This window comes from Hylobates moloch, unplaced genomic scaffold (assembly GCF_009828535.3).
Source record: "Hylobates moloch isolate HMO894 unplaced genomic scaffold, HMol_V3 SCAFFOLD_6, whole genome shotgun sequence".
Taxonomy (NCBI): Eukaryota; Metazoa; Chordata; class Mammalia; order Primates; family Hylobatidae; genus Hylobates; species Hylobates moloch.
Genome location: NW_026652281.1, coordinates 97,309,343 through 97,324,829, shown reverse-complemented (window position 1 = coordinate 97,324,829; position 15,487 = coordinate 97,309,343). Strand labels below are relative to the sequence as shown.

General features: G+C 36.6%; 1 protein-coding gene across 3 annotated transcripts in view; it reads left to right on the top strand.

Annotated features, from left to right (window-relative positions):
* The window catches only part of CDH8 (cadherin 8), a 378,275-nt gene that overhangs the window by 205,930 nt on the left and 156,858 nt on the right, over window positions 1-15,487 (top strand). For all 3 annotated transcript variants that reach the window (XM_032157533.2, XM_058441060.1, XM_032157532.2), the window contains exons 5-7: window positions 5,816-5,983; window positions 9,837-10,024; window positions 13,239-13,492. In XM_032157533.2, coding sequence (XP_032013424.1) covers window positions 5,816-5,983; window positions 9,837-10,024; window positions 13,239-13,492 — 610 coding nt within the window. The remainder of the gene's footprint in view (window positions 1-5,815; window positions 5,984-9,836; window positions 10,025-13,238; window positions 13,493-15,487) is intronic.

Sequence of the window (15,487 nt, the reverse complement as noted above, 5' to 3'; positions counted from 1 at the left end):
CCAGGGATGTTCTGTTGTTAGTCCAAGGCGAGCTGATTACGAAAGGGTCTAAATCTAAACCCTAGAAACATTACTGTTGGAAATTTACAAAAGTAAAAGATAAAAGATGTGATCAGATAATTTTATCAACTCAGTACTCTTATCCTGGAATTTCTATGCTGGAAAAAATGATCTAAGCTGTTGTCTTTATTGTGAGGTTATTTATCAAATATCCACATCAAGAATTTTACTAATTGCTTCAGAGGAAAGCATTTTGTCACATGGCTTCTCCTAAACTTGAGACAACTAACTTGTCACCACACTGGTGTAATGGAAGGTTAAACTTATGTGAGCTTCTGAACATGTTGCTGACTGTTGGGAATGTGTGACTGTAAGCGTGCTAGGGACATGGACACTACTGCTGCTTATTAAAAAAGATAGACACAATTTATGTCTTGGGCAACAGGATGTTATTTAAAGTAGCACCATCAAAATTTGCTTTAAATTAAATTAACTTGCCAAAATAAACTATTCTGGCAAATAGTGAGTCAGAATCTTCTGTCTGGCTTTTTAGAATAAAAGTTGAAAATGGATAAGAAATGCCATTTTATTGAAGATTTAAGTCATTTTTTAGCATTCACAGTTCAAAATTTTTGACTTTTGACTTCTTAAATCTGAAAATTTAAATCCTTCTCAAATTTGAAAACAGTCTTCCCTAATTACTATATTTTGTGCTCTGTATTAGGTGGCATTTCATACCAAACAAAGATTTTTAAAATAGGGGAATTATCTCTTGTCCATAATTTTGTTTATTCATTAATTTGTTTTATTGGATGCAGAGTTTCTCATCAAACACATTTCTTTTCATGAAAGAAACAGCCTGAAGCTACTAGTGCTTGGGAGATATGTTAACCAAAGCAGGAGAAAAGAAGTAGAAGGGAATAGTAAGGCTATTTTCATCTTCTATTTTCGGAGCTTGTCAATATCTTGAAGTATCTATGGAAGTGAAATACATTGTGAACAGGAATAGTAAAGTTAAGTAATATGTGTAGATAAGCCCAACACAAAAAGAAAAATAAGAGAATCCAGGGCAATTGTGGTTTCCCCTATCCTGGCTTTCCAGCTACAAAATAGCATAAAAAGCGTTCCAAAAATTCTGTCTTGAATGTTTTAATGAGTTTCTACTAGTCGTGGGGTTGAGACTAGAGGCAGTGCACTCAGGAAAGCAAGAGCTGTTGATTATTCAGTTTGAACTGAAGCCAATTAACTGTGCTGCGTGTTCTAAAGAAACCTTGGAGAGACTTCCTACTGTCCTTAGGTATCAGAAAACCTACTCCCAATGTTGAGGAAGAAAAGAGGAGATGCAAAGACTCTCAGAGGTGCAGCTTCCCGGTGGGGTCATCTTGAGCAACCCACTTAAATGAATAGGTATTACTCTCATTTTACAGGTAAGAAAACAGTCTGCCCTGCCTTCTTAAAGAGTGGGCCTGGACCGCAGTACATTATTACATTGAAGTACTTTTGAACTATAGACGTCTGTGTAGGAGTGACATGCGGGCAAAATGTTTGGCACTTGAACAGAGTCCCAGTTTTGTAACCGTATATTTTAGGATCTTGTCAGGAAAGAGGCAATTGAGGAAAATTTAACAAAGGGACAATTGACAAAAGTATGGCCCGGTTAAGAGAGACCTTCATGGAAGAATGCAGCACCATATGCTAGCAATAGAAGTACCATCAAGACTCTTAGACCTTAAGGAGCAAAGGGAGGTGGCAGTTATTGGACACTAGATAGAATTTTACTTTAATGATATCTTTAAATAATAACCTGAGTGGCCAAATACAGGAATAAAATCTTTGCAGGAGTCTTTGGGGGAGCCATTTTCACAACCTCCTAGGTTAATGTGTATTGGTGGAGCCTAACAAAAAGCCAGAAAGTAAGGGAGTTAATTGAGGCAATCTATCAAGGCCACCCTTACATGCCAACACTGGGTGGATAGGGCTGGGCAGTGGACTTGTAGGAGCAATTGTAAAATATTCTGTACTCTAGCCACCATCCACATAAGCATTAAAAAGTCTGGTTGGGGAAGGGGAACAGTGTGTTTGGGTAAGTACTGTGTACCAAGAACTTTGCCTGAATTATCTTACATCATCTTGGAATGTCCACAATGAGAAGCTGGTTATTATCTCTGCTTGAGAGGATATGGAGTGTAGATGAGTTTAATAATTTATTCATGGTCACAAAGTTGGTAAGCTTAAGACTAAGATAAAAAATACAAACTTGCTTGACTTCAATTATGAGGGCAGCATTGATAAGAGGAATCAAACTTGAAAATATATGGTTGACCCTTGAACAACACAGGTTTAACCTGTGAAGGTCCACTTACAAGCACATTTTTTTCAATAAATATTTTGTAAATTTTTCTGAGATTTTCAACAATTTGGAAAAATTGACAGATGAACCAGGTAGCCTAGAATGTTAAAAAAATTAAGAAAAATGAATGTCATGAATGCATAAAACGTGTGTAGATACTATTGTTACCAGAAAGGGGTCCCAGTCCAGACCTCAAAAAAGGGTTCTTGGATGTTGTGCAAGAAATAAGTCAGGGCAAGTCTGTAGAATAGTGAAAGTGAGTTTATTAAGAAAGTAAAGGAATAAAAGAATGGATATTCCATAGACAGAGCAGCCCTGAGGCTGCTGGTTGCCCATGTTTATGCTTATTTCTTGATGATATGATAAACAGTGAGTGGATTATTCATTCCTCCCCTTTTGTAGACCATATGTAGTAACTTCCTGAAGTTGCCGTGGCATTTGTAAACTGTCATGGTGCTGGTGGGAGTGTAGCAGTGAGGACGACCAGAGGTCACTCTTGTCACTATCTTGGTTTTGGTGGGTTTTGGCTAGTTTCTTTACTGCAACCTGTTTTATCAGCAAGGTCTTTGTGATCTGTATCTTGTGCCGGCTTCCTATCTCATCCTGTAAGTTAGAATGCCTTAACTGTCTGGGAATGCATCTCAGAAGGTCTCAGCCTTATTTTACCTAGCCCCTATTCAAGATGGAGTTGTTCCAGTTTCACAAGCCTCTTACACTGTTCTATTTATATGTTAATCGACTGTTTGTGTTATCAGTAAGGTTTGTGGTCAATAGTAGGTTATTAGCAGTTAAGTTTTGGGGGAGTCAAAAATGACATATGGATTTTCAATTGTACGTGGGGTCAGTGCCCCTAACCTCCCGTGTTCAAGAGTCAACTGTATATGCATCTTAGGTAGTATGAAGCTGCTTACTTCAACGCGGGAGGGTAAAAAGACTTTTGCAATTGATGAAGTCCCATGGAGCATTTCTTGTCCTATTTGATAAACAACATTCTCCACTGTGATGCTTCACTCATGTTCTGATATAACTCATAGACACTAACCCAAAGGTGTTATTTCCAAGTGAGTAAAAAAACGATTTTAATTCCAAATGCCTGAGAGACATCACGGTTTTGTTTTGTTTTACATTCTCACTTTCACAACATATAAAAGAAATGATGAGAATAATACATACCAATCTTTTTTGACTCAGAGAAGTTGCAGGAGTTCTTTCACACAAGTAACCTGAAAAGTCTCATGCATAGACCTCACCTCATCAACTTTCTTGAAAAAAGTTGCTGCCTTCGTTGGAGAACGACATTATTTTGCTCTGATCGTTAGAAGCTCCATGTCAAATTCCAAAGTCCAGTGGATGGCATAATTGGTGATGACCTTAGAATGTGGTGGTACAAGCATTCATGTAAATGTCACAGGAGGAAAACAATGTTCTTATCTTTTTTACTGAAAATTTGAGCCATAATGAAAACATTCTAGGTCATGAAAATATATATTCATAGCAGAGTAGCTATCTTGGTATCTCAACGTGCTAATATAATGAGGTTGTTATCTTTGTTGCTATTTTTTGCTAATCTGTTTGTTTTCTTCTCAAAAATGCCTCAGAGTGATCTAAATCTGAATGGTTGATATATTTCTACTTTTATTTCTGTTTTTATTTTTAACTATGTAGGTATGACCTGTGAGCTATATTATGATGTGATCAAATCCTGAAACAAAGCATTGCATTGAAAAATATCATCGTAGTATTACAAATGTTTCCAAATAAGCAAGGTTATCTAATTCAGTGCTCCCTGAATGGGAAGCCATTAAAGTTGTGTCAGAGTCTAATAAAGTGTATAAGAACTCATAGTTCTCCCCAGAGCCTGCTCCCTGAGTAGGTGCATTGTATTTCCGTGGTAACTCTTGGGACTCACTTGCTGCTCAAAAGATTCAGGGACTTGAACTCCATGAAATGCTTTTACAGACAGATGATTTAAATAAACCATATGAATTAAAAAAAAAAAGAATTACAACTTCAGAAGTGGCCAAGGCAATGGCTCAGCTTCAATTTGAATTGAACATGTATGGTGCCCCTGGGTTAGAAGTGAAGGGGTTAAATTATCTTTAATCTGGACATTTTCCTTTTAGCTTGACCAGAAATGTAACACACATCAATTCAATAGAAGTATTCTGGACTCGTCAAAATAAGTTTTATTATAGACATTTAGCAATATGGGAAAGGGTCATCTTATGACATAGAGTTAAGTAAAAATGCAGGAAATAAAAAAACACAATATTATCATATTAATATATCTGTTAGTTGTTTGACATGGGAAAATGTGAAATAACTGCAATATTTATCAATATGAGAATGCCTTAGCCACGTATAGTATATTGTACAATGAAAAATTATGCAACTGTAGGAAGTAATGAGGTGAACTTCTATGCAGTGACAAGGAAGTTTTTCAAAAACATCTTCTGTGAGAAAAAGAAAGTCTCAGAATGCTGCCTACATCATGATCATGTCTGTGGTTAAATGTTTATAAACACATTTCTGGATATGTTCATATCATGGCCTTGTAATTTTGCACCTCAAAATGTCAGCATTATCTATGAAAAATATATTTGGAGGTAGAGAGAGAGCTAAATAAGGATTTTTGATTTTCAAAATAAACTTCAGGAGGATCTAAGCAAATTTTGGATCTTTAACAAGAATATTAAATTACCAGTGAAACAAACAGACAAACCCACATGAAACCCTGAATATATACCAGAAGAAAAAACATTAAGATTTGAGCAGTGATAATTTTATCACATTTTATGTAATTTTATATTTTATTCACCTTTTCCTATATGTTCCTATTTTTCTAAACTATTTGCTACTTTTTACAAAGAGAAGATGTATCTAAATTAAAATATAAATATAGCTGAACAGTAGATTAGAACTTAAGACACTTGACTATATTAATTCTGATTGGTATTTTATTCATCTGAGTTGATTCTAATGATGCATTTATTTATTTCATCTCTCCAATGTATTTGTGAACTTCAGAATAATTTATCTTTGACCTCAGAGCCTTCAAGCTGTGTGTGTATTTACTCTTCTTGTGAGGGAATTGAGATCTGTGATAAATTGGAGAATTCTTACACTCCCAGGGTTTTCTGGGGTGGACGAGACTGTGTTATGATATACTTTATAATTTGGTAGGCAAGAGATGCCATTCAGTTTACTTTCTAATATATATTTTTGCAAGTTCTTTTTTATACATTATAAAATATATTTTTGCAAATTATCTGTAAATGTCTATGACCACAGTCTTTCTCATTGATATAACAGGCCCACACCAATCAAATGTCAGAACACAGAAAATTATCTGAGTAGGGACTTGGTGTATGCTTGTGAGTTTATGTGTGTGCCTGTGTGAGATTAACACTTTCATTTTTGAATTAGCTCTCTGACTGAAAGTCATTCTTCCATTTTCCCCCTCAGCTATTATAAAAACTGCCCTTCCCAACATGGACAGAGAAGCCAAGGAGGAGTACCTGGTTGTTATCCAAGCCAAAGATATGGGTGGACACTCTGGTGGCCTGTCTGGGACCACGACACTTACAGTGACTCTTACTGATGTTAATGACAATCCTCCAAAATTTGCACAGAGTAAGTTAATTTCCTGCACTGGATGAGAATCTTGGTATGATGTTTCCATTTGAATTTGTATTATAATTTTTAGTGATATTTAAAAACCTGACAGCAACTATTGAGTGGCTTATTATGTGCCAGGTATGGCATGATTTTGGTACTAAACTTACTCCCATTTTACAGATTACAAAGCAGTTGATACCATTTCCAAATATCAAGCGTATAGTAAGAATTAGAACCAGTATGTCTGACTGCAAGCTGTGCACTCCTTTCTCTTTTGCCTGCTATTTCTCTTTATGAAAGTTTGAGAGGGTGATGAAAATGAAGCTCAGATATTGCTCTATTATTAGCCCCCTTTGTTTTAGAAAGGAAATCAAATCTCTAGTGCCCAAGGTAGGGAAGACAAATATGCAGTAGGCTTGCTGCAAAACGTACACTCCTTCTTCCTGCAAGTGGGAGGACATCAGTAAGACTCGACTCTTTCCTGCTAAAGCCATACTCTGCCTTGGAAATTTCAACAGCATGCATTCTAGGTAGCCAACATGAAAGAATCAGGGATACAATAATTATTTGGCAACTTTCTTTACTCTCATCGAACACTTTCTTCTGAGCATTTATTCAAGTAATATGACAGAGACATGATTTGATAAGGCCTTTCTGACATGGTGACTCTTGAATTGAGACATGAAAAAGTGAATACAATTAGTTGGAACAAGGTGAAGCCATGGGAGGGAGGATGAATAGTGCCACTAAAAAGGATGTTTAAAAGCCCTGTGTCTACATACTTATGATGATGATGATTATTTTTTAAGATGCCACATATAAGTAAGATCAGGCAGGACTTTTTTTCCTTTGATCTGGCTTATTTCACTTAACGTAACATCCTCTAGGTTCATTCATGTCGTTGCAAATGACAGGATCTCCTTTTTAAAGGCTGAATAATATTTCATTGTATAAATATACACCGCAACTTCTTCAGCCATTCATCTGTCAGTGGATACTTGGGTAATGTCCATTTCTTTGCTATTCTGAAGAATCCTGGAATGAACATGAAAGTGCAGACATCTTTCCAAGGCAGTGGTTTCTTTTATCAAAACATCATAGTGTACACCTTAAATATAGTCAATAATAAAACAAAAGAAGTTCTGTGGAAGGATGGTGTACAGCCGTGTATGGGAATGGAAATAATTTCACTGCAGCTGGAGCAGAGAGTGCCAGGGGAGAGTGCTGCAGCATGAGTCTGGAGAGTTAGATTAGACTGAAATTAGCCATACTTGGATTTGAAAGCCATTTTAAGTATGAGGACCTTTATCCTAAGATCATTAGGAGGCCATTTAAAGATTTTAAATTGCAGCTTGAGTGATAGGCTGTGGTTCCAAGGAAATTGGAAAGAAATTAAATCTGGCCTTCCTTCAATGTTTTTTTCGGCTTTGCAGCCAGTTAAAGAGTTATTTGCAATCATTCACATAAAAGGTGATGGTAGCCCTGGCAAGCAAGGGTGGTTGTGTTGGATGCAGAGAAAAGTGTGTGGGTGTGATGCATAGTTGAGTTACAGAGGATAACAGTCTAAGGAAAGATTGCATTTTCAGTTGAGGAAGATAGATGATCATATTTCTAACATGAAAGATTAGATGCATGTTGGTGCTATTTGTTGGTATAGAAAATACCATAGGAAATCTGTTTTTTAAGGAGTTAAAGGAGGGAAGGTGGGGGTGGGGAGAGACAGGGAGAGAGTGACAAAGAGAGAAATGTGTATGGAGCTTGAAAATGACACATTTGAGGTATCTTTGATAATTTATCTGAAGAAATTCCAAGCTAGAAAGGATAGAGGAGATGCATTTTCATTAAGAATTTTAGAATTTTTACATCTGGCAATTCATAAATCAGACAACAATGCAGCCCTTTTAAACAAAATTATTGAAATGGAGAACACCATTTCTTCTACTCTTTCCCTCACTTTTTTTTGCCTTTGCAGTTGCCATTACAGTGAATACTGCAAGATGCCATATTTCATTATAAGAAAATGATTATTCAATCCAATAGTGGCAGATCAATTTCAAACGTGTGCCTTTTCTTAGAGATAATAACTATTAACTATGATCACACTGATAGAGATGAGGAGCAGGCACAGAATAGGAATGGTTAAAAGAATGTTCCATTTGCTTGGCTTCCCAAGACTCCCCATGTAGGACTAGCAGCATGGCGCAGCCCCTTGCTGTCTTATTTATTTAATAAGCATACCGAAAGGGATCGTCTCAAAACTTACTTGGAATATACAGTTTGTGGAAAATGGAATCATTACACCAATTATGAGAAAACTGGGAGACTTTGCTTGAAGTGAGGATTTTCAGTGCCTACCTTGTGGCAAAACTATTTGGAAAATGTTTCAATCCCCAGTCCTGTAACTTCGTGATTCTAAGAGAGATGTTTTTATCCCACTGTTAAGTAAAGGGGTGTTAGTGCTAGAAGAAACTTCACTGTTATGTTGAGTATAATGAGCCTTAGTTTATCCAAGGGACTCAGTGGAATTGAGCTTGAACGAGAATTAGGTAATGTTCTCCAGATTTGATTTTTCCTTCTGGGTTTTTAGGTCATTGCATGTTTAATTTTCCCTTGTGGTTGCAAGGGGACTAAAACTTTTTGGTTTTTTGAGTTTGGGTTCCCCAGAAACAGACCCTGAGACAAGAATTTGATTGTAAATTTAACTTGGAGATGGAACCAATAAATGCCAGTGGAGAAAGGAGAGAGAGAGAGAGAGCCAAAAAAAAAAAAAAAAAGAGGTGCATTTCTGAGCCAGCTACTATAGTGTGTTACTGGAACTTTACCTTATTGGAGAAACTCTGGACCATTGTAAAGAAGGAAAAGAAAAGAAAAAACTCAAAGTTATCCTACCACAGAATGGAGAGACCTAGAATTTTATATACTAACTCTTGTGAGTCCTTGAGGGCTGCTTCTGCAGGAAGCATTAATTTCCTGGCGTTTCTGGCCTGACATTCACTGGGCAAAATAGGTCCTAAAGGCCAGAAATAACCCTCAGGCAAAGGAATGCTGGAGAGGCAGTTAGATGTAAGACAGGTATACACTACAGTAGCAATGGCCGGGCGTTATGATTGGGACACCAACAGCTTCCTCTACACCAATGAAAGTGAGTGACAGCAGTATAACAACTAAAGTGACTTGAGTTAAAATGGACTAATGCCACTAATTAGACACACTTTATTGCCCTCATAGGAGAGTGAAGATACACTTGATTGTATTTTTCCTAGAAAGTGTTGAAGGCAGGATTTTTGTCTTTAGAACAATGAGGACTTTAGCAACAAGAGGAGTGTTTCATGTGTCTGAACGGCTTGCTGCAGGGCACAGCAGAAGTTCAGTAATTGAATTTTATCAAAAATGGTCTAAAAGTCTGTAAATATAAAGGTAAGTTCCAAAGTGACTTCCAGTGTGTTACACATTGCATCTTTCTGTGCTGAAATTAGCTTAATATTTTATGTTGGCAACAACGAGTATCCCCATAGGCAGTAAATGTGATTATACAGCAAAAAGGAAAAAATATACACATAGATTCGCTAATAGTCTTGATATAACTGCTCCAAATATACACTTGGTAAATATATGGTTGAGTAAGTTTCATATCTCAGAAGAGCCTTGAAAAGGGATCATGCCTTCTTCTGGGAACTGTTTTTCTCTGATTCAGTTAAAAGACTGAACATTCCACAAGGGAAAGGGATATTTCTGTCTTTTCTATCACTTTATTGGTAGCATCTATAGGAATGCCCAGAACAAAGGAGGTGCCCAAAAGATATTTGCCATATGAATGAATGAATGGTTGGAATTTGTGTGACTCTCATTGTTTCTCCTCTTTTTAAAGGCCTGTATCACTTCTCAGTACCGGAAGACGTGGTTCTTGGCACTGCAATAGGAAGGGTGAAGGCCAATGATCAGGATATTGGTGAAAATGCACAGTCATCATATGACATCATCGATGGAGATGGAACAGCACTTTTTGAAATCACTTCTGATGCCCAGGCCCAGGATGGCATTATAAGGCTAAGAAAAGTAAGCTAAGGAAGCTTTTTTTCATCTTCAAAATAACTTGTTGAAACGTGAGTTTTAAAGTTGAGGGACTTGTGTGGACTTCCTGACAGAATTGTAGAGCTGGTAGATGTTTAGCTTTGAGCAGTAGGACAAGATAACTAGTACAGTCCTTTTGGCAACTCTTATCTCTTGGGCCCCCTTTACATTTCTGCTAAAGGTCTGGTAAACAGCTACCATAATAGTGTTGGTCCTCCAACTTACCTATTACCCATAACCACGGAATTTACTGACTTCTTGTACAGGGCACTTCAACTATGTGGGGAAGTCAATACCCTGTGAAGGCAGCCCTCAACCAAAGGGGGAGAAAAATTGGTGGACAGTTACTATTGTTTGAAGAAACTATTCTGAATCATATTGTTTAAGGTTGTAAAAGGATTCTCAGTAAGAACAGGCCTCAGTTGCCCACAGAGGTGACAAGTTCAGTGGCTTTTAGTCTTTCTGTATATAACTCTCCACATGTTTGAACTCTTGCTTCCTGAAATATCTTCCCCAAATACACTGAAGCTTCCCAAGTCCTTATTGAAGGTTTACTTTCATGGAAACTAAAAAAAAAAAAAAAAAAAAAAAAAACAACAACCAAACAGGCAGAACATTCAGGTTCAGTTATCCTGGCTTTCTCTAGTGCCTGAAGGACAGGGCCAACCCTGCTACCATTGTATACTCCAAACTATGGCTCAGAGGTTTGAGCATTATGGGAAATGAATCTCATCGTTCCCTTGCTTCCAGATAGGGAGCTACCATTGAAAAAAGAAACATCTCCATAACAAGTACAAATAATGTAGGAAAATTTGAGGCTGCTTTTGTTAGCAATCTCTTGTTTTTATGGTAGATGTAAAAAATTCTGTACAACATTTTCCATTTATAGTTCTCATCATAAAATCTACACTCATAAGAAATGTGTAGAACATAGTTCATTCTTTATAGTCACAAAACACTTGCAAGGAAAATACTCTTTGATCCTCATCCTGATTATTTTCTTCAATATTGTTCTTCAAACCTTTGTCATCAAGTAGATCAAACTAGTTTTTAAATGGATTAGCTTGTTCTCAAATAAGGTAGTTGGTGGACCACACTATTGGGAGTCAATAATTTTTTTCACTTTCTTTATCACAATTATGTAGATATGACTGTAAGATTACTATCTGAATCTCCATCATGTTACACAGAGACCTATTTCCAATGGTCTTGCTCTAAAAATCGCCCCCACTGAAGAGATCTTAGCAATGGAGACCTGAAGTTTTCTGGATATTCTTTTTTATAAAAAATATTTTTAAAAATCAATTTTGAAAAAGATGTCTACATTTATTTTAAGTCTCTGTTGAGCAGTGCTATCTTTCTACCAAAATCCTGGTTTGAGTTTAGCATTAAGAACTACAAACATTTAAAAAGCCATGTTTGAAATAAAGTAGAGTATAATATTTGAGTCAATTATTGAATAACCCAGAGCCACATTTTCCTTGACTAATGATTCCTAATGTCATTTTTATTGTTATTATTCCCATTTTTTTTTTGCCATAAAGTGCTGTTATAAACTGAAACAATTAGCCATTTGCTTTATTTTTATTTGCTGTTATTCATAAACTTGGAAGCATATACTATAAACCTTGACACCAAGTAAAATGTGTATTTTACCCTAGAGAACAGTGCAAAGGAGTTGTATTTCTACAATTTATAGGCCCTCTTTTTTGTCCAATAAAATTCTTGGGACACCAGAATGTCTCTGGGTTCATTGTCGATATCTTGAGCTGGAATTAAGCAGAACATAATCTGTTACACTTAACAATGTTTGCGAAGAATTTGAAATTGCAAAATTGTTACAGTAAAGGTGATTGGCAAATTGTGAATATGCTGATGTTGCATGATCTATTCATGGATGCGTGTGCCTAGTAATTTTAGAATAGATAATAAAGTGAGTGCCTGCCTGGTTTACTAGAAAATATTGAAAAAAAAAAAAAAAAAAGGAGCCAAGTCCCATTAGTCCCATCAGATCAGAATTCAAATGTAAAAACCAACACATTAGTTTGAAATAAGAATATATAATTAAGCTTGTACTGGAATTCTGAAAGAGTTCACTGGTGCCAGTTTGTCTTCTAGTTTATTTTTAAAAATCTTCATTGTCTATTTAAAGTTCCATTTCTTATGAGAAATTTGTAATGCAGATGTATACCATCTCTTTGAACCTCGGCAGACTTGCATTCTTGAAATCTGAAGTATTATGAGTTGCCACAAATTGGAATATAAAGGTGCTAATGCACATGTGCTTCTGGCTTATTGAAGGCGACTTCTTTTTACCTAGCTTTACTACCTAGGTCATTGACCAAAGTCTCTCAGAGTTTTAGGGAATGAAGTATTAATATGTCAGAAATATTGTCAGTAATGGTGCAATGAGGTAATTTCAAATTGCTTTTAAGTGGTTGGTGGGGGCACAGTTAGATTCAGTTATCTATTTATACTGCTCACATAATTTCTTCTTCTAAATATAAACACAAGTACATACATATGTATCGGTGCACATATTTCTTTATATGCCCACCTACCTCATAGCATAAATTCATAATAGAGAGCCTCTAAGAATGTCCTAAAAAATAATAAACCTCATTTTAACCACATGGTCAGTAGAGTAGCAATGCTTTAAAGTGAAATCAGAAAATACTCTTTGTGGGGATTAGTGCTAAATTATGCTTTATAATGTCTCCTTGGACTAAACAATGATTATTTCTAGTTCTTTACATTTCACACTCTGTTGCAGAGATGATAAAATATTCTTCCCAGATAGAAATTGTGTTCGATGTTGCCTTATCTCCCACCAGCAGAGGCCCGATTAAGTGGCTGATTAGTATGCAGGTGATGCTGTCACTAGTAAAATTTTATTATGACTCTGAAGTGAAATTTTGATGGCACAATTCATGACTGTGAAGGTTTTGTGAATTCCAAGTGAAATGACAAAACAAAACAAAACAATAGGAGATTAGATTCACTGAGCTTATATAATAAACAGATATCAATAAATGCCCATAAAATTTACAGGTTGAATCTGGGGGACTGGAGAGTGATCCCATTAAGGCTCACAAATGGGTTTAAATGCACATAACTTTCATCCATCAGCATTATACTCATTTGTTCTTGCTGCTGTGGTCATTAGTGAGAAGCATTTATCTTTGTCATTTCTTAACAGCCTCTGGACTTTGAGACCAAAAAATCCTATACGCTAAAGGTTGAGGCAGCCAATGTCCATATTGACCCACGTTTCAGTGGCAGGGGGCCCTTTAAAGACACAGCGACAGTCAAAATCGTGGTTGAAGATGCTGATGAGCCTCCAGTCTTCTCTTCACCGACTTACCTCCTTGAAGTTCATGAAAATGCTGCTCTAAACTCCGTGATTGGGCAAGTGACTGCTCGTGACCCTGATATCACTTCCAGTCCTATAAGGTATTTTTCTTTTAAAAGGAATACTGGCTACTGCAAATGACAAGCAGATCAGTGAAAAATGCCTTTGCATGTACCTTCTGTTGGGCTGCCCTTGGGACTATGCTCACATGACCAAATAATGTTGGTTGGCACATACTGTGTGTGTGTTTGTGTGTGTGTGTGTGTGTGTGTGTGTGTGTGTGGTGTGTGTGTACATGCACATGTGTGCCTACTAAGTGCTACATAGAGCCCAGAGCCAGGAACATCAAGATGAATACAGCTATTCCAGCTCTCAGAAAGCTCTATGAAAATGCAAGTTGCAAATGTTTGCAATGCATTTGGGTGGATCTTGTTATTTTTATGTTTTTGTTTGTTAGTGCTTTTTTTGTTTGTTTGTTTGTTTAGCTTTGGGGAAGCATTGCTAGTTTGTCCTCTGTCCCTTTTGACAGTTATAGTGAATTATATATTAGAATTTAGAGTCATGAGACCACTGTGTCAATGCATTAAGAGGCTCCTATCTTATTTCTGCATTTGGTGTTTGGATTTGAAATTATCTTTTTATCACTTCTTGGACATTTCTGATAGGTCAGCATATCTGGTTTGGTGTCTCCTAGATAAAAATCTTTCTCTGCCATTTCAAAAATACCCTCTGTTTATAGTTTTTCTGCTCAAAATTTTTCCCCAGGATGCGAAATAATTCTCTATTAAAGCTTTTCTGCCTTTTTTAGAAATGAAGCTCTGTTCAATTTTTTTTTTTCTGTTGTACTGTACACATCTTTTTTCTTTTTCCAGTCACCCAAATGACAGTACAGGTTCTCCAGCTAAATAGCTTTCTCCCGAAAGCACACCGAAAATCTATAACTTCTATGCTGGTCTCCAAGGGTGAAGTGTTGGCTAATGATGTGTTTGAGTGTGGTTTTCAAATACTGTCTTACAAATATTTGTTGCAAAATCAAGGAGCTAGAGAGTGAGAAGTAGATGGAGGAATACAATTTTAAAGAATTGTCCAGCTAATTTCTGAGTTTGATGTCAGCTCATACCAAACCCTTTCTATTTACAAGTCACAAATAACTAGGGCAGACATGCTTCCAATTAGTTCATTTGGGGAAACCCTGGTAAAGTGAGTTATCTGTAGGTTTATTTATTCGATTTTTAAAAAATGTATTAAATTCCTGTTACTCATAAGGATGCTGAGACTATGAGGCTGAGATTAAAACCTTGCAGGACAGTCAGCACCCCAATAAGTTGAGTTTGTACAAAAATTATTTACAGACCCAGAACAGCACCTTTTGTTTTTAAGTACAAATCATTTCTAAATTCAGAATAACAAATAAGACTGCAGCCAATAAGGATGCAAAGAAGGCTTCCTGCAGAAGAGTCTAACTGCTAAGAAGATGAAACTTTACCTGGGGATTTGAGGAATGGTCCACTGGCCATTCTCGGTTCTGAAGAAATTTCACAAACTATAGACATATGTAAAGCCCCTTATTTGGCTAAGAAAATTATACCTATTAATGGGCCAATGTTGAATGCAGTGGGAGGAATATCCAAAAAAAAATAAATTTACATTGGCATTAATTTCCTGAAAATATAGTGAAATTATGCAATGGCTTTATGCTGGAATGCTGATATTAATGGGGACAATGATATTTGTTGAGTGGATGAATCTGCCCTGTTCCTATGTTTCTCAATTTCCTCTGAAAGGAACTCAAAAAGGAGTAGTTGCCACATCCTTTACATCTCCAAGCAGGAGACAGAATGTGAAGGGAGTAAAGGAGATTGGTTCAACTGAGAGACCAATCACAGGACCGGTTTTTGTGCTTGATTTTACAAGGTTTCTACTCTTGTCAGCCAGGAGCATGTAAGGGCTCCGGAGTTTGCCAAGCCAAGGGTCCTTAGGGAAAATAAGGGTTCAGATATCAGCACAATAATATAAGCTCCCAACATGGACTACATGGTACCAGTGGGAATGGACTGGCTGTGCAGAGACACGATCTTAATCATCTAAAGATGAGG